General features: G+C 35.1%; 1 protein-coding gene across 2 annotated transcripts in view; it reads left to right on the top strand.

Annotated features, from left to right (window-relative positions):
* The window catches only part of NMD3 (NMD3 ribosome export adaptor), a 54620-nt gene extending 31223 nt beyond the window's left edge, over positions 1-23397 (top strand). For both annotated transcript variants that reach the window (XM_025879468.2, XM_025879469.2), the window contains exons 8-16: positions 10700-10778; positions 11468-11564; positions 13635-13752; positions 14851-14996; positions 17613-17725; positions 18528-18600; positions 20429-20535; positions 21484-21554; positions 21989-23397. In XM_025879468.2, the coding sequence (XP_025735253.1) occupies positions 10700-10778; positions 11468-11564; positions 13635-13752; positions 14851-14996; positions 17613-17725; positions 18528-18600; positions 20429-20535; positions 21484-21554; positions 21989-22122 (938 nt within the window). In that variant the 3' untranslated portion in view covers positions 22123-23397. The remainder of the gene's footprint in view (positions 1-10699; positions 10779-11467; positions 11565-13634; positions 13753-14850; positions 14997-17612; positions 17726-18527; positions 18601-20428; positions 20536-21483; positions 21555-21988) is intronic.
* The last annotated feature ends 776 nt before the right edge of the window (positions 23398-24173 follow it).

The raw sequence follows: 24173 nt of genomic DNA, 5'->3' as shown, positions 1-24173 counted from the left end.
GGGGAAAGCTCTCAGTTTTTCCCCATTGAGAATGATACTCGCTGTGGGTGTTTCATAGATGGCTTTTATGATATTGAGGTATGTACCCTCTATGCCTATACTCTGAAGAGTTTTGATCAAGAAAGGATGCTGTACTTTGTCAAATGCTTTTTCTGCATCTATTGAGGGATCATATGATTCCTGTTCTTTCTTTTGTTGATGTATTGTATCACGTTGATTGATTTGCAGATGTTGAACCAACCTTGCAGCCCAGGGATAAATCGCACTTGGTTGTGGTGAATAATCCTTTTAAGGTACTGTTGGATCCTATTGGCTAGTATTTTGGTGAGAATTTTTGCATCCATGTTCATCAAGGATATTGGTCTGTAATTCTCCTTTTTGATGGGGTCTTTGATTTGGGGATCAAGGTATTGCTGGCCTCATAAAAGGAGTTTGGAAGTTTTCCTTCCATTTCTATTTTTTGGAACAGTTTCAGAAGAATAGGTATTAATTCTTTAAATGTTTGGTAGAATTCCCCTGGGAAGCCATCTGGCCCTCGGCTTTTGTTTTTTGGGAGATTTTTGATGACTGCTTCAATTTCCTTAGTGGTTATAGGTTTGTTCCGGTTTTCTATTTCTTCTTGGTTCAGTTTTGGTAGTTGATACATCTCTAGGAATGCATCCATTTCTTCCAGGTTATCTCATTTGCTGGCATAGAGTTGCTCATAATCTGTTCTTATAATCGTTTGTATTTCTTTGGTGTTGGTTGTGATCTCTCCTCTGTCATTCATGATTTTGTTGATTTGGGTCATTTCTCTTTTTCTTTTTGCTAAGTCTGGCCAGGGGTTTATCAATCTTGTTAATTCTTTCAGAGAACCACCTGCTAGTTTCGTTGATCTGTTCTACTGTTCCTTTGGTTTCTATTTCATCGATTTCTGCTCTCATCTTTATTATTTCTCTTCTCCTGCTGGGTTTAGGCTTAATTTGCTCTTTTTTCTCTAGCTCCTTTAGGTGTAGGGTTAGGTTGTGTATTTGAGACCTTTCTTGTTTCTTGAGAAAGGCTTGTATTGCTATATACTTTCCTCTTAGGACTGCCTTTGCTCCATCCCAAAGATTTTGAACAGTTGTGTTTTCATTTTCATTTGTTTCCATGAATTTTTTAAATTATTCTTTAATTTCCTGGTTGACCCATTCATTCTTCAGTAGGATGCTCTTTAATCTCCATGTATTTTAGTTCTTTCTAACTTTCCTCTTGTGATTGAGTTCTAGTTTGAAAGCATTGTGTTCTGAAAATATGCAGGGAATAATCCCAGTCTTTTGGTACCGGTTGAGACCTGATTTGTGACCTAGAATGTGATCTATTCTGGAGAATGTTCCATGGGCACTAGAGAAGAATGTGTATTCTGTTGCTTTGGGATGGAATGTTCTGAATATGTCTGTGAAGTCCATTTGGTCCAGTGTGTCATTTAAAGTCTTTATTTCCTTGTTGATCTTTTGCTTAGATGATCTGTCCGTTTCAGTGAGGGGGGTGTTAAAGTCCCCACTATTATTGTATTGTTGCCAATGTGTTTCTTTGCTTTTGTTATTAATTGCCTTATATAATTGGCTGCTCCCATGTTCGGGCCATAGATATTTACAATTGTTAGATCGTCTTGTTGGACAGACCCTCTAAGTAGGATATAGTGTCCTTCCTCATGTCTTATTACAGTCTTTGGTTTAAAATCTAATTTGTCTGATATAAGGATTGCCACCCCAGCTTTCTTTTGGTGTCCATTAGCATGGTAAATGGTTTTCCACCCCCTCACTTTCAATCTGGGGTTGTCTTTGCATCTAAAATGAGTCTCTTGCAGACAGCATATCGATGGGTCTTGTTTTTTAATCCAATCCGATAGCCTGTGTCTTTTGATTGGGGCATTTAGCCCATTTACATTCAGGGTAACTATTGAAAGATATGAATTTAGTGCCATTGTATTGCCTGAAGGTGACTGTTACTGTATATTTCTGTGTTTCTTTCTGATCCCTGCTGTTTTTAGGCTCTCTCTTTGCGTAGAGGACCCCTTTCAATATTTCTTGTAGGGCTAGTTTCGTGTTTGCAAATTCCTTTAGTTTTTGTTTGTCCTGGAAGGTTTTTATCTCTCCTATTTTCAGTGAGAGCCTAGCTGGATATAGTATTCTTGGCTGCATATTTTTCTTGTTTAGTGCTCTGAAGATACCATGCCAGTCCTTTCTGGCCTGCCAGGTCTCTGTGGATAGGTCTGTTGCCAGTCTGATGTTTCTTCCATTGTAGGTTACAGATCTCTTCTCCCGAGCTGCTTTCAGGATTTTCTCTTTGTCTCTGAGACTCGTCAGTTTTACTATTAGATGTCGGGGTGTTGACCTATTTTTATTGATTTTGAGAGGGGTTCTTTGTGCCTCCTGGATTTTGATGCCTGTTTCCTTCCCCACATTAGGGAAGTTCTCTGTTACAATTTGCTCCAATATACCTTCTGCCCCTCTCTCTTTCTTCTTCTTCTGGGATCCCAGTTATTCTAATGTTTCGTCTTATCATATCACTTATCTCTCGAATTCTGCCCTCGTGATCCAGTAGTTGTTTATCTCTCTTTTTCTCAGCTTCTTTATTTTCTATCATTTGGTCTTCTGTATTGCTGATTCTCTCTTCTGCCTCATTCATCCTAGCAGTTAGTGCCCCCATTTTTATTGTACCTCATTAATAGTCTTTTTGATTTTGACTTGGTTAGATTTTAGTTCTTTTATTTCTCCAGAAAGGGTTTCTCTAATAACTTCCATGCTTTTTTCAAGCCCAGCTAGTATCTTTAAAATCATGATTCTGAACTCTAGATCCAACATCATACTAATGTCCGTATTGAGTAGGTCCCTGGCAGATGGTACTACCTCTTGTTCTTTTTGTTGAGGTGATTTTTTCCATCTTGTCATTTTGTCCAGAGGAGGATAGATGAATGAGAGAACAAAATGCTAACAGGGTAACAACGTCCCCAGAAAATATACTCTAAACAAATCAGAAAAGACCTGAAACCAGGGGAAAAGAAAGGGAAAGAAAGAAAAAAGAAAGAGGAAAAAGAAAAAGATAAAAATAAACAGAATATGATCAAATATGATCAGGCTGGTGCATAGATCGGTGCCACACACTAGATTTTGGGTATATTTTGGTCTGTTAGAAGAAAGTGCTTCCCAAAATTTTAAAGAAAGAAAGACTTATATATGTACAAAATAAGGGTTGATACGATGAAGGGATGGAATATGACTGTAAAGATGAAAATTATAAAAAATTTTATAAAAGGAATTGATAAGTTGTTTGAAAAAAGAAATTAGAGGAGTTAAAAAAAAAAAGAAAGAAAAAAAGGGGAGGGAATGTGATCAGGCAGGAGACTAGAACAAAGCCATACACTAGAGATTTAGGGTATATTTTGATCTGTTAGAAGAAACTGTATCTCAAAATTTTATTTTATTTATTTATTTTTTATTTTTATTTTTTTTAAAGATTTTATTTATTTACCTGACAGAGAGAGAGAGATACACAGCGAGGGAGGGAACACAAGAAGGGGGAGTAGGAGAGGGAGATGCAGGCCTCCCACAGAGCAGGGAGCCCGATGCGGGGCTCGATCCCAGGACCCCGAGATCATGACCTGAGCCGAAGGCAGACGCTCAACGACTGAGCCACCCAGGCGCCCCTGTATCTCAAAATTTTAAAGAGAGAACAACTTACATATATGTATGCCTAAAATAAGGGTAACTACTATGAAGGGATAGAATATGACTCAAAAAATGAAAAATAAAATTTTTTTTAAAAAAAGGATTGATAAGATGTTGGTTGAAAAAGGGAAAAAATTAAAAAAAAAAGACAGTTAAGAAAAAATTAACTTTGAAAGACTAAAGAATCATGGTAAAAAGGCCATGAATTCTATGTGCAGTATTCCCCTAGCGCTGGAGTTCTCGCGTTCTCATTGATCAGTAAACTTGGTCTTGGCTGGCTGTTCTTGCTATCTTCTGGGGGAGGGGCCTGTTGCCATGGTTCCCAAATGTCTTTGCCGGAGGCGGAATTGCCCCACCCTTGTCAGTCAGGGCTAAGTAATCTGCTTGGGTTTGCTCTCGGGATCTTTCGTTCCCTGCCCTGCAAGCTTTCCCTACAGCTTTGGAGGCTGAGAGTGAAAATGGCGGCCTCCCAATCTGCGCCCCAGAGGAGAACTTGGGGCCCCGCTCCTCAGTGCACCCCCAGAGAAAAGCAGTCAATCACTTCTGTCTCCCCGGTCTCCGGCCGCACTCCGTGCTCACCCGGCCTGTGACCGAGCGTTTCTATCTCTGGCACCTGACTTGGTGTGGAGTCTCCAAACCCAGCAGATCCCTGTGGTGTGTTCTACACTGCTCTTCTTGGGGGAGGAAGGGGAGTCTCCCCGGATCTGCTGCTTGTTGGGTCCCTGCTGGAGGAGCGGTGGCCCGACTGTCACTGATCACAGTTTATGGCAACCCCGAGCTGAGAGCCCGCACCTCGGCTCCGTGCCCGCAGCCGGCTTCCCTTCTCCGATGCCTGGGAGCTCTGCCGCACTCAGGCACCCCCGGTCTTCCTGTGACCCCGAGGGTCCTGAGACCACACTGTCCTGCGAGGGTACCATCCCCCGTTTAGCCACTGGAGCGACGTCCCTCAGCGGAGCCGACTTCTAAAAGTTCTGACTTTGTGCTCTGCTGCTGTCACTTTGCCAGAAGGCCCTGACCGAGGCCCCCTCCCCTGCCATCTATCCTCCCGAGTATCGCCTCGGATTCACTTCTCCGCACGTCCTACCTTCCAGAAAGTGGTCGCTTTTCTGTTCAGAGTTGTTGCTGTTCTTTTCTTCGATCTCCTGTTGAATTCGTAGGTGTTCAGAATGGTTTGATCCCTATCCAGCTGAATTCCTGAGGCCAGACCCTCATTTATTTTGTCTTATTCCAGACATCAATCTCATTACGTGTGTGTGTTATGTATGTATGTTTAGAGAGCTAGCATGCATTTGAGTGTGAGCCTAAGGCAGCAGATAACTTTTTGCATTGTCACATGCCTTTTATCATTTAAATTTTTTATTCTTTAGTTATATAGCTATGGCTTATAACTTTTGTGTCTTATATAGGAAAGCTTTCTATACTCCCATCATTATATTTTTAAAGTAAATTCCATTTAGATTTTTAATCTTAACCGTTAGAGTTTTTCCTAGGTTACTCTTACGTTTTCCCACTGATTTGAAAGATCTCCTTTCTTACGTACGATAAATTCCTTTATACACATGACTCACCTCTGGTTTGTTTTGTCTCACTGCTTCTACCACAGTATGTGAATTATACTTTATAATATGTATGCCCTTATTAATTTTTTTGTAAGATTTGGTTGATAGTAAATAAGAACATGGATTCTGAAACTGATTTTGTGGGTTTGAACTCTGTCCCTCCAGTTTTTTTTGCTGTGTGATCTTAGGCAAGTTATTTAACTTCTCTGAGCCTCAGTTTTCCCATCAATAAAACAGAAAGAATGGTAATAGCATTTACCTCATAGGATTATTTTAAGATTAAATAATCTATGCAGAACACTTAGAACCCTGCCTGGTGCATAATCATGTTTATTTAGTTCTTTTCTGTACTTTGGTGAAACATTTTATAGTTTCCTTATAAAGATTTTTAAATGTTTCTTGTTATTTTGTTTGGCTCCTCTACACTGTTTTGTCATTGTGGATGGCAACTTTTTAAAAATTTTATTTATTTGAGACAAAGAGCATGAGTGGGGTTGGGGGGGGAGATTCAGAGGGAAAGGGAAAAGCAGACTCCCCACTGAGCAGGGAGCCTGCTGCGAGGCCTGGTCCCCAGACCCCAAGATCAGGACCTGAAGGCAGACGCCCAACCGACTGAGCCACGTAGGCACCCCATGCATTTTTAAATTGATTATTGCTAATATATTAATCTTGAAATTTCTTAATATCACTGATAGTTTATAGTTGATAACTCTTGATTTTTTAGGTAAACCATTATCTGTAAACAGTGGTATTTTTATTTCATCTTTTGCATATTTTTCCTCTTCTTTTTTCTTTCTTTTTCCCTTTGGCTAGGAATGGAGAGTTACATGATACGGTAACATGGTCATATGTCAGGCATTATCTTTCTGTATTTCATCCCTAAATGTAATATTTGTTGAGATTTCTATTTGATACATGTGCATTCATAGTTATATACATATATAAGCTGTTCAATCCAGTCTTTTCATCAGTTATATTAGTGACATCGAAAGAACTGCAAGGTTTGCCGTCTTTCTACCTAGTGTTTATCAACCTCTTGAAGTTTTGTAAGAACCTGCCCATTGAGCCTGGGTGCCTCAGTCGGTTAATTGACTCAGGTCATGGTCCCAGGGTCCTGGGATCGAGTCCTGCATTGGGTTTCTTGCTCAGTGGGGAGCCTGCTTCTCCCTCTCCTTCTGTCCTTCCCCCCGCTCGTGCACACATGCACGCTCTTTCTTTTTCAAATAAATAAATAAAATCTTAAAAAAAAAATGCTGCCCATTGAGACATTCAGTTTGATATGGGGGGGGTAAAGGCTTTTCAGTTTCTTTTGTTAGGGTATTAGTCTTTGTAAGGTATTCTGTTGCTTCTTGAATTACTTTTAATAGCATTTTCCAAGGAAATCATTTCATCTAGCTTTTCACATTCTTGGCATAAAATCCAACATAGAATATATATTATAACGTTAGATCTCATCCATAAACTATGGTTGTATCTTCTTTATTCTTCCTAATGTTGTTTGTCTTTTCTCATCTCCCCTCACTTCTTTCCATCTATCAGATTTGCAAGTTTTGTCCGTTAGTTTTTTCAAAGAACTAGCTCGAATCAAGTCTTTTCTTTTTTAATTTTTGCTTTAAAATTAACATCCATCACCGTATGTATTAAAAAATTTTTTTCCTTCTACTTTTTAAAGTTTTATTTTGTTTGAATTAATTGAAAGCTTATTTTTAGTTTCTAATAAATATACTGAAGTTTATAAATTTTCATGAGTTCATGTTGGTTTTGTAGCTGGTATTTATAGCTACCTTTTTCCACTATACATTGCATATTTCTTTTATTTTCAGCATCTCAGCTATTTTATTCTCTTGGGTATATATCTACGTGTAGACTTGCTGAGTCATATGGTAAATTTATGTTTTTCATCTTTTTTTATGTTTATCTTTTTAAGAAACTGGCAGACTATTTCCAAAGTGGCTGTACCATTTTATGTTCCCATCAGCAATGTTTGAGGGTTCCAATTTCCACATCTCCTCACCAACATTATTGTCTCTTTTTGTTCATAGCCATTCTAGGGGGTGGTGTAAAGTGATGTCTCATTTTGTGGTTTTACTTGCATTTCCTGTTGACTAATGATGTTGATCATCTTTTCATGTGGTTATTAGCCATTCCTGTATCTTTTTGGGGGACATAACTATTCAGATCTTCTTCCTATATTTTAATTGGATTGTTTGTCTTACTAAATTTTAATTTTTTTTAATATATTCTGGATACGAGTTCCTCATCATATATATGATTTGTGGGTATTTTCTCATAGCCTGTAGCCTGTCTTTTCATTGTCTTAATGTTGTCTTTTTTTTACTGTGATATGAACACTTAACATGAAATCTTCTCTCTTAACAAAATTTTAAGTATATTTACATTATTGTTGACTATAGTACAATGTATAGCAGATCTCTAGAGCCTGTTCATCTTGCTTAACTGAAGCTTTATGCTCATTAATTGGTAACTCCCTATTTCCCCCTCCTCTCAGCCCCTGGCAGCCATCATTCCACTCTTTGATTCTGTGAATTTGAATATTTTCGATACAAGTGGAGTCAGGTAGTATCGGTCTTTCTGTGACTGGTTTATTTCATTTAGTATAATGTCCTCAAGGTTCACCCATGCTGTTGCATAATGCAGAATTTCCTCCCTTTTTAAGGCTGAATAGAATTCCATTGTATGTACACACAACATTCTATCTATTCCTCTGTTGTGGAAACAACCCAAATGCCCATCATCTTGGCTACTGTGAGCAGTGCTGCAATAAACATGAGAGTGCTGATATATCTTTGAGATTCTGATTTCAGTTCTTCTGGATAAATACTTAGACGTGGGATTAATGGAACATATGGTAGTTCTATTTTTAATTTTTTGAAGACCCTCCAGGCTATTTTTCTTAGTGGCTGCACTGTTTCGCATTTCCACTGGTGTACAAGAGTTCCAGTTTTCCTGTATCCTCATCAATACTTGTTTTCTGTTGTTGTTGTTTTAATAATGGCCATCCTAATGAGTATGAAGTGATACCTCGTAGTTTTGATTTGCATTTGCCTGATAATTTTGACCTTGAGCATTTTTCATATACTTGTTGGCCATTTATATGTCTTATTTGGAGAAATGTCTATATAGTTCCTCTGCCCATTTTTAAAATTTAAACATTTTAACTAATCAGGTTATTAGTTTTTTTCCTGTTGAGTTGTAGGAGTTCCTAATATTTTTTGGAGATTAACTCCTTATCAGATATATATGGTTTGCAAACGTTTTCTCCCTTTTTGGAGGTTTCCTTTTCACTGCGTTGATGTTTCTTTTGCTGTGCAGAAGCTTTTTAGTTTGATGTAGTCCCAGTTGTTTGTTTTTGTTGCCTGTACTTTTGGTGTCATATTCATGAAATCATTGCCAAGACCAGTGTCACAAAGCTTTTCTCCCTCTGTTTTCTTCTGGAGGTTTTATAGTTTCAGGTCTTTCGTTTGATTCTTTAATCCATTTTGAGTTGATTTCTGTGAATGGTGTAAAACAGGTCCAGTTTCATTCTTTTGCATGTAGATATTCAGTTTTCTCAATACCATTTGTTGAAGAGATTATCTTTTCCCAAGGGTGTAATTTTTAGCACTTGGATATCAGTTGACCCTAGATATGTGGATTGGTTTCTGGGTTCTCTGTTCTGTTCCAGTGGTTATTAGGACTGTCTTTTTGTCATTACCAAACTGTTTTGTTTACAGTAACTTTATATTTTGAAGTCAGGACGTGTGATGTCGTTTGAATAGCAAAAGTTTAAAATTTTGAAGTCCAGTGTGTAAATTTTTTTTATTTTATCCAATATGCTTTTGGTTGTCATGTTTGAGAACTCTTTTAAATCAGTGTTACAAAGATTTTCTTCTGTGTTTTATAGTTTTAGCTCTTAAATTTGGGTCTCACCCTTTTTGTGTTGTTTTTTGTGCATGGTGTGAGGTAAGAGTCTAAATTCATCTTTTTCCATGTGGCTATCCTGTTTTCCCGATGAAAAGACTATCCTTTCCTCAATGAATTCTTTGAAGCCTCTGTCAAAGATCTGTTGACTGTACAATGTCAGTTTAGTTCCAGCTTCTCGAGTTTGTCCGTTGATCCGTGTATCTGTCCTGTGCTAGTACCGCACTGTCTTGACTAAAGTTATCAGGTTTTGAAATTGGGAAGTATAAGTTCCCACCCACTTTGTTCATCTTCGGAATTCTTTCGGCTATTCTGAGTTAGTTTGGAAGAGTATTTCTATAAGCATTTCCTAGCAGGTAGGTGTGTTTTTAATTATCCATTTGTTGCTGATTTTTAATGGTACTGCATTGTGATCAGATAATACTGTCTAATAATTCATACTGTTTAGAATTTATTGAAATTAAAAAATCATTGTACATGATTGTTTTATGAATATTCTGTGAGTTTTTAAAAATAATATGTATTCTTGGGACCGTGTTCTATAATCTCAGTTAAATCAACCTTGAGAGTTATTCGAGTTCTATGTATCCTTCCTATTTTTAGTCAGTTTGGTCATTTTGTTTTTGTTTTCTTTTTTATTTTATTTAAATTTAATTAACATAATGTATCATTAGTTTCAGTGGTAGAGTTCAGTGATTCATCAGTTGCGTATAACACCCAGTGCTCATTACTTCAAGTGCCCTGCTTAATGCCCATCACTGTTTCCCCATCCCCCACAGGCCTCCCATCCAGCAACCCTGTTTGTTTCCTATAGTTAAGAGTCTCTTACGGTTTGTCTTCTCTCTGATTTCGTCTTATTTTATTTTTCCCTCCCTTCCCCTATGATCCTGTTTTGTTTCTTAAATTCCACATATGATTGAAATCATGTAATTGTCTTTCTCTGATTGACTTACTTTGCTTAGCATAATATCCTCTTGGTCATTTTATTTTTGATAGTCTCATACTAGCCTCCCACAGTGATTGCACATGTGTTAACATTTATTAATTTCTTTTTTCTTTTTAATAGTTTTTGTTTTCTGCATCTCAGTGCTATGTTATTAGATGCATTCCTATTATCTTCATGGGAGATTATTATATACACTTCTGTGTAGTTCCCGCCCCTTTTTTTAAGTAGGCTCCATGCCCATTGTGGAGCCCAATGTGGGACTTGAACCCACAACCCCAAGATCAAGACCTGAGCTGAGATCAAGAGTCGGATGTTTAACCAACTGAGCCACCCAGGTGCCCCATTTCTCTCCCCCTTTGATCTTGAATTTTATTTTGTCTGAAATTAAAATTTTGAATCTTGTTTTCTTTTGTTATTATTTGTCTGATTTGTCTTATCTTTTTGTTAAGTCTTAATTGATACATTTTTTATGTTTTCTAATAATTTGTTTACTACACATTTAATTTGTGATATAGTCATGTTAGTAGAGGAAAGTCTTACTTTGCAGAATTATTTTCATGTGGCTTTTCTTATTCTTTTTAAAGATGGTCTGGATTTCTATTATTCCTCAAAACAGCATGCTCAGAAAATGGTAGAATTTCTTCAGTGTACAGTTCCCTGTAGGTATGTTCTGAACCTAAATGTGATTAAATCCAAAGAGCTGGGAATGAATGTAAATCATGTCCATTCTTCAGGCTTAGACTACATCTCTTATGTTAAAAAGTTTAAAATTGTAATAGGAATATTTACATAATTAGTAAGCATCTATTGGATTAGCCACTTTACAGGAATTATTAGCCAAAGAGTATGTAAGAATCTCTTTAGGGAGCTAGACCTCACACTGTGATAAGTACTATAGTGCTAAACCTTTGAATGTATTTAAATAATACAAAAGAAAGATGGGGGTACAGGGCTTTGGGGACAAGCTTCATGGAAGAAGAAGAAATTTCCTAAAATGGGAAATTTTCAAAGGTAGAGTTTATAGTGAAATGTGAGATTAGTGTGTACAAAGACTTGTGGTGGACAATGTGTGGCTTTTAATGGATGCTATATATAGACTACATTGGTCTGAGCCAAGTGCATGTTTTAGAGGTTTTGAGTAGATAAAATTGAAAAGAGGTAGGGTGCAGTTGGATTGGTGAAGGTTTTGAAATATAAGTGGATGAAATTAGGCTTTGCCATAGCAGGCATCAGAATGCAGTTTCAGACCTTGGACAGTAATCATTTGATTTGATAAAAATTGATATTCCCTAGACTACAATAAGTAGGAACCTTTATGTCTTTTTATTACTATAAACTTTTTTTCTTAACAGACACAAAACCTCACAGAGATTGATCTCTCAGGATATCCATAGTAACACATACAATTACAAAAGCACTTTTTCTGTGGAAATTGTTCCAATATGCAAGGTACTTTTTCTCATTTAATTAATCCATGTCTATAAAATACTACAGGTAATTAATTGGTTTGTATGTAATTATTAGCTCTTGATTTCCTTGTGGGATTGGTTAAAAATTTAGAATAACTTCTTAAAGGATTCCTTTCTGATGTATTCAGCCATATTAAAAAAGATGTTAAATAATTATGCTTAAAATTATAAATTGACATACCTTTCACTTTGGTATACTAATTAAAGGCCTGGTTGCAGTTTTTTAATGTTCATATTCCTTAAAATTTGTGATCCTGGTGGACACACAAAAAGTTTGAATACAGGAAATGACATTAAAATAAATATCAGTGAACCACTTTGTAGAATATGTATAAAATGGATTTTGGCATGATAAAATTAAACAGTATTGTAGAAATGAAATTGTAGAATCATTTTTTTGTGATTTAAAAACAATCTGAATAAAACTTAAAATGTAGATTATGATTTCATTTCATTGGATTAAGGTAAAACCCTGCTTCAAACATATAAATGAATTAAAATGCAACAAATAGTTACTGAGGATCTACTATAGAGAGAGTAGTGTATTAAGGATTATTATTTAGAGGTCTCTACCATACAGGAACTTATATGTCAATATCTACTAATAACAATAAGTGCCATAATTTATTGTGAGCATTCCATATAAAGTTAGTGTCTAAGTATTTGAGTATATTTCACTTCTTCATGTCTTGTTATACCTGGGGTAAATCATTTCATCATTTTGAACATGAGGAAATTGAAGCTTGGGGAGGTTAGATGACTTTACCCAGAGTTACATAACTACAAAATGAAGCCAGGATTTGTGCCTAGGTCTGTGACTCTAAAGCTTTAAAAATACTATACTAATTTATGGTGCAGTGTATAGTAACAGGGATGAAATGATAGTGTAAAATAGGATCAGCAGGGACACCTGGCTCGCTCAATTGGTAGAACATGTGACTCTTAATCTCAGGGTCATGAGTTCAAGCCCCATGTTGGGCATGGAGCCTACTTTAAAAAAAAGTAGTGTCAGCAAACTTTTTCTCTAAAGGGCCAGATAGTGAATGTTTTTGCTTTCAGGCCCAGTAGTCTATTTTGTAACTATTCAGCTCTGCTCTTATTTTACATAAGTAGCCATAGATAATAGGTAAATGAATAGCCAAGGCTGTGTTCCAGCAAAACTATTTACATAAATGGTGTGGGCCAAATTAGCCTGAGGGTCATATTTTGCAGACCCCTGGTTTAAAACAGTGAACATTTTCCTGGTACAAAGCCTGGGAAGTGTGAATCTAAGTGTGATGCCATCTTTAGGCCATGGGTTAAGTGCTTTGAGTGATTTATGAAAGTATCTGAATAAATGCACAATGTAAGTATTTTCATTTAATCTGTTGAGATTCTTCCTAAGTGAAAAACAAAGTACTGGACTAGGTGCTATTAGAGATGCACAGAACGCCCCCCCAGTGGAGGAGCCTATGATTGTGAATTGATACAGCTTAAAATATAACCCAGATCTTTTTGTATTTTAATACAGTTTAAAAACAGGTAACTACATTGCTGGTAATATCTCCTAATGTACACATGGACATATGTGCTTTTTGGGCATTAAATTTTTGATTACCTATTGGTGCATGTAGCCATGAAAGAGAAACATATGGCTCCTCTGAAATTTATTTTTTATGGAAATTGAAAGAAGTCACAGGTAGATTTAGAAAATCACTTTCCTTCAGATGCTTACAATACTTTGTTTAGAGTGTACACTGTATTACCATAGAGCAATAAGCATTCACACTTCAATAAAATTGAAATAAACTGAATACGTTGGTGAATAAGATCTGGAAAAATACTTTTAAAACATTTTTATTAAGACAGATATTTCCATCTTTAGAAGGAATAGCTTATTTTCTGTTTCTCCAAGATTTGATTCTTTTCTTTAGGCCCTTTGTTAATAAATAGAATTAACAACGTTTTGGTTTGGGTACATATACTTTGGATCAGGTTTATATTGATGAGTGTTTATTGGAGACAGTTATTTAGGATTTGCTTCACTCTAAATGTTAGTTCTTATGCCTAGGATAATGTTGTTTGTCTGTCTCCAAAACTGGCACAAAGCCTGGGAAATATGAACCAGATTTGTGTGTGTATTCGAGTGACCAGTGTCATTCATCTCATAGATCCAAATACCCTACAAGGTAAGTTTTAGGAAATATTTGCCTTGACAGTTTTGTCCAGCAAGCTGTAATAATTTATATTGCTAATTTCATCAAATATTCTCAGTAATATTGTTATGAAAAACTAGTTAAGATTTTTACTACTGTCTAATTCTTAAAAAACACTGGAATTTTTAAAGCTTTTAAGTAACCCCTGAATTTTCTATTTGAAGAAACAAGTCTGTGAATTTTAAAAAATTTACTAGGTTAGGCCATTTATTTTTACTGAAATTGACTTATTTACCTCAATTAATTTTTGTGAATAATTATTTAAGTTCATTACCAAGTTTAGTGTATAGCAACTATTTAAAGTTTAGAACATTTCACTTATAATGCAGTAAAACATTTAGTTTAAATATGAATTTTAACTAATTTTATCATAGTACACATAATTTTTAACATTCCCTTTGTAAAACTATTTTTTAAAGAAAATCTCATATCGATAGGAGCATCTACTTGATCTTTTTTATGTATTTCCTGTGATGTAAGTTTTCTGTTATAAAAAAATCAAGTTTACATTTTTTAGAAAGTCACTTTTTCTTGTCAATTTGAATTCATAAGTCAAAGGTCTTTTTGCAGTATTGGGATGAATATCTGTCAGGTAGAACTTTATTTCCTATTAAGCAGCTAAGATGACTGATAACATTTCTAAAGTGCCAGCACATGAAACAGCTATATAACTGAGTGGATCTGATCTTATTTACTTTTTAAATTTGTTTTCAGTAGGCTTTTTTAAGGAGTCCAACGCAGGACTTGAACTCATGACCTTGAGATCAAGACCTGAGCTGAGATCAAGAGGCAGGCGCTTATTTAACCCACTGAGCCACCCAGGTGCCCTGATCTTATTCTAAAGGCACTTAGCTATGTGGGGTCCTGATGATAGTAACTACTTAAGATATTATTGACACCTGAAATTTTTCTTGTGCTATGAGAAGTTTGGGCCTGATTCGGATGATTCTAGAGAGTTGCCACTGTGGTCTCTTGACCTCATGCTTCCTAGTTCATATATATCAACTTCTTCCTAATACATTTGGTGGCTTTTGAAATACTTCATTTTTGATGTTCCGTGTTTATACTTAGTTGCGGATATTGATGGAAGCACTTTCTGGAGTCACCCTTTCAATAGTTTATGCCATCCCAAACAGCTGGAGGAGTTCATTGTGATGGAATGCAGCATAGTCCGAGATCCAAAACGCAATGCAGGTGCTGGAATGATATCAAAAAAGGTAAGTTCCATCCTCCCCATCTTTTTTCCCCCCAACTTAACTGTTCTGGTCCCTCTTGTATTTTTATGTTTTTTAGTTTGTTAGTAATTCCAAAATGTGGTTCCACATAAAGCTAACACCTCATTAGGTTACAAATGCATTCCATGTTTGTATGTTATCTGTTTTTAACACGTGGTCATTGTGGTGAGATATATTAGACTTACACTATCTGGTAAGTTCATTTTTCTCTTTAATGTTAGAAACATTTTTAAAAATGTTTATTGTGAAAAAGATTTCTTAGCTTTACTCTTGTATAGGAGGACCAAAAACCTTTTTTGACTTTAAAAATTTTCAAACATTTTGAATTTAAGTATTTGTTATATTATCACTAATTACTGAATACTTCAGTATGCGTCTCTAAAACATAGGAATTTCTACATAATCAAAGTATTATCATTCGTATAAACTTAGTTTATATTCAGATTTCCTCGTTTGTCCCAAAATGCCTTTTATGGATTATTCAAACTAGTATCCAGTTGGGGACCATGTATTGAATGTGAATGTTATACCTCTTAAATCTTTTACTTAATAATGGCCCCCTTCACTTTTTTTTTCCTTTATGATACCAACTTCCTAAGGCAATTAGGGCACTAATCTTATAGGTCTCTAATTGTATTCTCATGATGTTATTTATCTTCTTAATTTCTTGTATTTCTTTTAAATGAAAAGTGGATCTAAAAGACTTGCTTAAACTTAGGTTATGTTTGGCCAGAACATTTCAGAATTGACACTCTGTGCTTTTTATGATATGTTAAGTGATAGTAATGGTTGGCTATTTCACTGATAGCCAGATCTCTTCATTGTAATGTTATGATTTTTTTTCCCTTTGTTATTAGCTTACCTGTCTTCCTTCTTTCCTTTGGGTCATTCATATTGTCCCAGATTTAATCAGTGGGAACTCCCATGCCTTAAAAAAAATTTTTTTTTTAACAACTTGTACTTTTTTAGAACAGTTTTAGGTTAATAGCAAAATTAAGAGGAGGTAAGAGATTTCCCATATACCTCCTGCCTCCACACATACCATAGCTTCCTCCATTATCAGTACCCACCCATCAGAGTGGTACATTTGTTAAAATTGATGAATCTACATGGATACCTGATAATCACCCAAAGTCCACAGTTTACATTATGTTTCACTCAGTGTTGTACATTATTTGAGTTTGGTCAAATGTATAAGGTCTTTCATTATAGTATCATACAGGGTATTTTCACTGCTCTAAAAATCCCCTGTGCTCTGCCTGTTCATTCCTTCCTCTCTCTTAACCCCGTCAATCACTGATCTTTTTACTGTCTATTGTTTTGCAGAATGTTAGATAGTTAGAATCATATAATCTATAAGTGCCAAATAACATTTCACTGTGTGGATTTACCACAATTTGCCCATTTACCTAGTGAAGGACATCTTGGTTATTTCCAAGTTTTGGCAATTATGAATAAAGTTGCTATAAACATCCTTGTGTTTGCAGTTTTTGTAGAGATATAAGCTTTCAACTCCTTTGGCAAGTAAATACCAAGGAGCATGTTTGTGGTATCATTTGGTGAGGTATGTTTAATTTTGAAGAAACTGGTAATTCACTATTTTTTTTCCATTCTTTCCTAAATCTGGGAACTATCATTTATTTCAGTTTCTCCCTCTATCTCTTTGCGATTCCTTAATTCCCCAGTCTATAACTCTTAGTATTTTGCTCTTGATCCCATTTACATCTCTTTTTGTTAGTAAAAAGTATTGGCAAGTGCTATATTTAATTCAGCCTGGAAATTTGAAATGTCAGTCACGATTGCTTATAAAATCCTATGTTTGAAAGGGACTTTAATGGTTTTCCAGTTTAAAATTTCCAGTTTAAAATTTCAAACTTGGGGGGCACCTGGGTGGCTCAGTTGGTTAAGCGTCCAACTCTTGATCTCAACTCGGGTTTTGATCTCAGGTCATGAGTTCAAGCCCTGCGTTGGGCCCCATGGAGCCCACTTAAAAAAAAAAAAAAAAATCAAAGTTGGGATGTTGTTTCTGCAACAGGACAAAAAGGATTATACTTCAAATAGCCCACATCCAAAATACTGATTTCATGAAGATTTGGGTTCTCTAGTAGTAGTAGTAGTAGTAGTAGTAGTAGTAGTAGTAGTGGTGGTGGTGGTGCCACTGGGATTGCTAGATTGCTTTGTCTGAACCTTGGTTTTTTGAACATTCTGTGTAAAACAGGGGTTTGTTAGGATATTTTCTGGGGTGAAGATTTTTCATTTATTTTTTTTGCTTGGTCTGTATTATGTATCTCCCTGTGAAAACATTTGTTTTGAAAATTCTATATATGTCTGTATTTAGGTGATACTGTTAATGTTTTATAAAGTCTCAAATAAAATCTTAATAAAGTATTTATTTTATATATTCCTTATTGAGTCTTTCTCTTTACTCAGTACAGTAATTTGTTAATTTTGACAGTGTTTCAGAGATCTGAAAAATAAAACAATTGCTGTCTTTAAAATGAAAATTAGAAAACCAAAATCAACATTGTATTAGTTTCTATGAGATGCATTTTGAGTTATGCTTGGATTATTGAAGAGTGCATTTTCTTTCCTGTCAAGCATACCCTCGGGGAAGTCTGGGTACAGAAAACTTCTGAAATGAATACAGATAAACAGTATTTTTGTCGTACTCATATGGGACATCTTCTAAATCCTGGAGACCTGGTGTTGGGGTTTGTATTATTTTACAGTATTTTAAACTGGCAATTAGCATTGCAAATTTTCTTTGGGAGCCAGCAAAGCTATCTAAAATACTATCAAAGATGTGTTTCCAAAAAGAATTTAAGAGTTTTAGGAGCTTTGCAGTTCACTTTATTGATAGCTAAATTAAACTAGATTGGACAAAAGCCCGTAGGGACTCCATTTTGGCCATCATCTTAAAGAATCATTTAATCCAAGATTTTGAGTAACTGAACCCTGAAGTTGTATGGTTAGATCATATTTGTAGCTTTTTTGGGGAGTGGATAGTTTTTTATTATGAATATGCTATTGCTCAAATATTTCACTTTCAAAATATGGAAGCCATATATGTAAGAATCCTTCACAGGCATAGGACAGTCTATTCTAATATGGAGCTTACCAGCATGCTGTAGGCATTACTTTTGCTCTTGTGGGTTTTGTTTTTTTTTTACTAGAGAATGAGGGTTTTTTGTTTGTTTTATTTTTTAATTAAATGGAACCATCTAACTGAATTCTAATGTTATACTGATATATGTCTGTTTTGACTCTTTTACAAGTACATAGTAAGATGGACAGTGATGGGTAATATGTGAAACCTAGAGATCAGAATGTGTTGTTATCTTTACCCTGATCTGTAGAGGCATGTTCATTGTATAGTAAACTGCAGAACTTTTAATGTGGGAAAGCATATTAAATGTTAATTCTAGAACTTTCGGGTGAACATCCATTAAATACGAAGGAATGTGGAAAGAATAAATGTTTTTGTTGTTAAGTGTTTAATTATTTTTATTTCAGGTTTGATTTGGCCAACTGTAACTTAAATGATGAGTATGTCAACAAAATGAACTCTGATAGAGTCCCAGATGTGGTAAGGCTTTAGATTTTTTCCTTTTTTCCTGTGTTAAAGAGGATTGGTATAATAACACTTATGGGTAAGATGCGTTGAGTTCACATTTATGAAAATAACAAATCAATTTAGAGGTTCTTTTGAAATTACAGCTAAGCGGGGTGCCTGGGTGGCTCAGATGGTTAAGCATCTGCCTTCTGCTCAGGTCCACATCGGGCTCCTGGCTCAGCAGGGAGCCTGCTTCTCCCTCTCCCTCTGCCTGCTCATGCTCTCTCTCTCTCTCTTTTTGTATCTCTGTGTCTCAAATGATAAATAAAATCTTAAAAAAAAAGTAAAAGAAAAGATTGCAGCTAAGGTATAATGGCAAAAGTCTTCATATTTAATCATGTGTCTTTGTGGGGAAAATCCAAGATTTATTGAGTTTTTCGTTGCTCTTATAATTGAATTTCCATTCTCTGTCAAAATGCTTGATACCATCTGTAGAGCAAAATAAATTTGCAGCTAAAAATGATGACCATTAGAACTTAATTTAGGTTCATTCTTCTTGGCTCAGCTTATTTCATATATTGTTCAGTTAAAGCGTTTAGAATTAAAACCATTATTCAGATTTTTCAGGTTTGCATGTAATTGCAGTTGAAAATAATCTTTACAATGTTGAGTTTTAGAGAAAGAATGTTTCTTCTGAAAAAAGCCTGTAAGCCTGTTAAATTCTAACATGAGTTTATTAGAATCATAAGCAAGAGTGAATGTGAGAGACCCTAATTCCTGCCTGCTTAATCTTCACTAATCTCTTTAGATGTGAGCAAAAATGAAGTCATGGAATAAGAAGGACTCCCCCTCTCACCACCCAGTTGTGCTTTTATTAATTAGTAAATTAGGAAATAGAAGCTCAGTTTAGATAAAAGCCTAACAGAGTCCTAAGAGGCTATCAAGACAGTCTCATACAAGATTTTGTATTTTGTAAAATTATTTTTATTACACAATTTTTTAAACTGTCCCAGGACATATATTTTGTAAAAGATAAATATAGTTCTACAACTGCTTCTTAGTAGTAATAAAAGGGAGGGAAAATGTCTGCCTGTGGTAATATTTCAGGATGATTATGTGAATGGTAGCTGAGAACTGAACTTTGCTATAAAGAAAGACACCAGGGGTGCCTGGGTGGCTCAGTCGTTAAGCATCATGCTCAGGTCATGATCCCAGGGTCTTGGGATTGAGCCCCGCATCGGGCTCCCTGCTCAGTGGGAAGCCTGCTTCTCCCTGTCCCACTCTCCCTGCTTGTGTTCCCTCTCTCACTGTGTCTAAAGAAAGAAAGAAAGATAACAGAGGGGCGCCTGGGTGGCTCATTCAGTTAAGCGGCTGCCTTTGGCTCAGGTCATGATCTTGGGGTCCCTAGGATTGAACCCCGCATCAGGCTGTGCACTCAGTGGGAAGTCTGTTACTCCCTCCCCCTCTGCCACTCCCCCCCACTAGAGCTCGCTTGCTTGCACTCTCTCACTCGCTCAAATAAATAAAATCTTAAAAAGACACTAGAAATGTGAAGTTTTTGGTATAAAAAAGCAATTTAATTTTGAATCACTGGAAAATTTCAGTTATTAAATTTTAACAGTTATGAAAATAATGGCGGAATGCATTTTTGTAAAATACTAAGTACATGTAGAAAAATATTGCAAGTTTTCTTGACATTACCTCTTGATCCCTACTTTTGTCTCCTAAGATGGAACCACTGTCATCAGTCTGGTGACTTTCTGGCTTTCTCATAGTCTTTCATTTTTTAACTTTGTTGGACTTTGAGGCCTCTTCATTCCCATTTTTTTTTTAACTTTGCAAATATTGCTGTTACTTTTAGGTATTAATCAAGAAGAATTATGACCGTACCAAACGTCAGCGTCGTAGAAATTGGAAACTGAAAGAGCTTGCAAGAGATAGAGAAAACATGGATACAGATGATGAAAGGTCCTACTTTAAACCTTATGTATTGTCTCAAAGGAAATCCTTATAATAAATCTGTATTGTTTTTATATATAGTTATCACATGATTGTTGCATTCAGTATTAGTTTTGTATTCTTATTGTGTTAATTGAATCAGTGTAAGAGGCTGTTGTGTCAATTAAATCAGTATAAGAGAATATAATGATATATATGTATATATATGTAATATATATATTAATATTATTATTTCATGGGTTTTGGCCTGAGAATTGCAGCATTATTGTAAACAGTGCATTTGAAAAGCTAAAATAAGTACTTTGTGGATATCACAAATAACAAGTGAGTACTTGTGACTTGGGACAAAAAGAAAAGAGCCCATTGATATCAAATATGCTATTTTTCAAACAACTTAAGGAGAAACGAAGATGTTGTGTTCTAGAAAAGTATATTGTACAATTCAGAAGTGGCCTTAATGATGGTGAAGACACTGATATCTAAAAAAATGAAGAGTTTAAGTAAAATTGTGTCATGAAATGTGAGTGGGAAATAGTAATACTTCCAAAATACAATCTCATAAGGTAATTTAAAATAAGTATTTACAAATATATATTGTGAAATTAATTAGATATTGTATGTACATATTTATTTCAACTATAGTCTTAAAATTGTATGTATTTTAACTTGGCCACAAGACTTTGGGGGGGATGGTAAAGTGGAGGATGTTTTCTCGTCTTATATTTAATATTACCTTATATTCAAGTATGTATTTTTTTAATCATGTAATTTTGAAAGAAAAGATTTTTTTTAACTTGTTAGTATTTAAATAACATCCGTATTTGACCTTCAGATATTATTTTTAAAGATTTTAATACTTGGAACACATTTATCTTATAGTGCTGAAAATGAAGAAAACATAACTTCTATTTTGTTGGTAAAGATGAAATAGTTAAATGTTTCTTTATCCTTCTGTAGGCAATACCAAGATTTCCTTGAAGATCTTGAAGAAGATGAGGCAATTAGAAAAAATGTAAACATTTATAGAGGTTAGTGTTTTAGGAGTGTTTAAGTTGTATCTTTTGCTTTTGTATAGATATATTACCCCAGTATAAGTATTTTGATATCTTAAACTTTCTTTCCATTAATGACTTCTGTTTGTTTTTAAAACTTGACTAAACATTTACAAAAAATAAAAATACTTGCAGAACAGTAAGACTTATTAAAATGTTGTTTTACCACATTTGATATTATTTGTATCCTGCTATAATCCCTCAAGTTCCTGATTCTTATACTAATGGATATTTATTCATACATTTATGTAGTTCATTCATTTAGTGACTATAAATGCCTGCTCCAGATAGGATACAAGAACTGCAGATACAATATGGGTAAATAACAGTAATGATGGTGGGGGAGGCATTTTGCATATTTCCACATTTGTATTTATTTGAAATCCTCCTTGTATTTTTTTTTTTTTTAGATTCAACCGTTCCTGTGGAAAGTGACACAGATGATGAAGGAGCCCCTCGAATTAGTCTGGCTGAGATGCTTGAAGACCTGCACATTTCCCAAGATGCTACTGGTGAAGAAGCTGAATCGATGATGACACAGTGAGATTGTGTTGTAGATGATTTCCATGTCTGTAGACTCAGGATGTTGGATGAAATAACTTTCATTGTCTATTCCGCCTATGCTTCCATATTGAGAAAGGAGAAATTTAGTTTTAAACTTCAATAAATAGGACTGTTTTGATTGCTCACTCAAAGCACTGAACGAGATTGATAGCTTTGAAGTTTTTGGATAAAAGATTATGGAGAATGTAATTATTAATGATATTTAGGCCATTTTATGTGTGGAATTTTTTAAGTTTGCCTTTTTAGGATACCCTAGTATTTTCGCATACTGTAGCATCGGATTTGAAATCTCAAAAGTTGTGATGCCTTGGAGATTACCTAAGTCTTCAAGTATAAAACAGGCTTTTACATTCTTTTTGCATTGATGGCTTTAGTAAAAGAGCATATGAAGAATCATTTTTATATGAACTTGTTAATGCACTTTGATCCACTTTAGATCATTTTTATGTCGTTGGGATAGGTAAGTCGGGGTTCAGTTTGTTACTGGACATTCAGGGGGAAGTTAATCTATTTTATTCATAATATTAACATCTTCAAAAGCTTAAATTGGGGTTTTTTTATTGCAGAAGAAAATATATTTAAAGTATTTGGATTTGTAGCAAACATAGATTATTTAAGGGTTAAATAACAATTTGTACTTTTGTTATATTTGCTCATGCCAGCAGCTTAGACCAGTAGCTTGCTTGTATCATAAAAATGTCTTCCTATCACTTCCAAGTATTTTTGCTTTTGAAATTTTGGTTTACAAATTGAGAAGGAATTTTCTTTATATAAGTTTCTGTCATTGAATGTATCACCATCAAAAAGAATATTAAGATCCAGCACATAGGTGATGAAATAATAAAAATGATCTTTATGCTTTATAAAACCATGAGTCAGACTTGAAAAAGGAATGCCTTCCACATCCTTGAATGAAAAGCATTGGCTTGAGTTTTTTAAAGTGTTTTGAGAATGAAATTTTAAGATCCTATTTCCATAAGCAAGATTAGACTTAATAAGTATGCCAGAACTAAAAGCTAATTCATAAACTCTAGGTATACCACCACATAAGGAAATTGAGTAAGTGATGAATGGAGCATTTCCTTTTTTTAAGGTTAGACTCCCCAATTCTGAAGTTATGGATAAAGGTTTGAACTTTATATAGTCGTTGCTGTTCGGTCTGCATATTTAGTTAAAATTTTCATTTGTGATTTGTGTTTACCTCTTCTATGTCAAGACTTGAAAAAGCATGAAAATAAAAACATTCTCCCCTTTTTTTGTGTGTCCTTGAAGTGATTGTATTAGTGTTATATTTAAGTGACAGAGTATCTTATGTACTATTCCTAGGTGGAATTATTTAAGTACTTGTCATATGATTTTCTCACTGAGAAATATAATTTCCCACTAAACTTATTTAGTCTTACTCTTTTTGATGTTGTCTTTATGAGTAATGAAACCTGTTGGTTGAAAGAAGGCTGTGACAAGGTGAAGGAATGTAGGTAATAGAAAAACTAATAAGCCGAGTTCTCAGAGTTACACAGCCTTGATAAACCTACCATTTTAGAGTATAGTTACTCTAAAGTTCCCAGGCTGTGGGTTCCCAAGTACTCTTGTTATTGTCCCAGAGTTGATACATTTTGGGAAGGCTGGTATTAAATCAAATTTTCAAAAAGCTGGTTTATAATATAGGAGTGATTTCTAAGCCAGTATGATCAGTTAGCTTCTTTTGTAGTCAGATCTTCACTTGAAGGTGTTGTTTTGTAGTTGAAAGTCATTTTATGAGCAAGCAAACAGTTGAGGGAGAGAGTTACTTGTATAATTCAGATATTTAACAGCATCAAGCTAATCCTTGCCACAGTAGAATCTAGAACTCCAGGCTGAGTGCCAAGACTAGACACTACTCCTCTGTACTCAATACTGAGAAAGGGCCAAGTTTTCCCTCCACTATTTTAGTAAATGTGTTTATATTGATTCTGTCCTTTAGATTACTTGATCTGTTATTTTTAGCCCAAGGATGTTACTTTTTCTTAATAATTTAATTTTGAGGGGCAC

The sequence above is a fragment of the Callorhinus ursinus genome, unplaced genomic scaffold (genome assembly GCF_003265705.2).
Source record: "Callorhinus ursinus isolate GAN/ISIS: 27379988/994484 unplaced genomic scaffold, GSC_fseal_2.0 scaffold1, whole genome shotgun sequence".
NCBI classification, from domain to species: domain Eukaryota; kingdom Metazoa; phylum Chordata; class Mammalia; order Carnivora; family Otariidae; genus Callorhinus; species Callorhinus ursinus.
The sequence above is the reverse complement of the archived record's forward strand: the minus strand, read 5'-3'. Positions and strand labels throughout refer to the sequence as shown.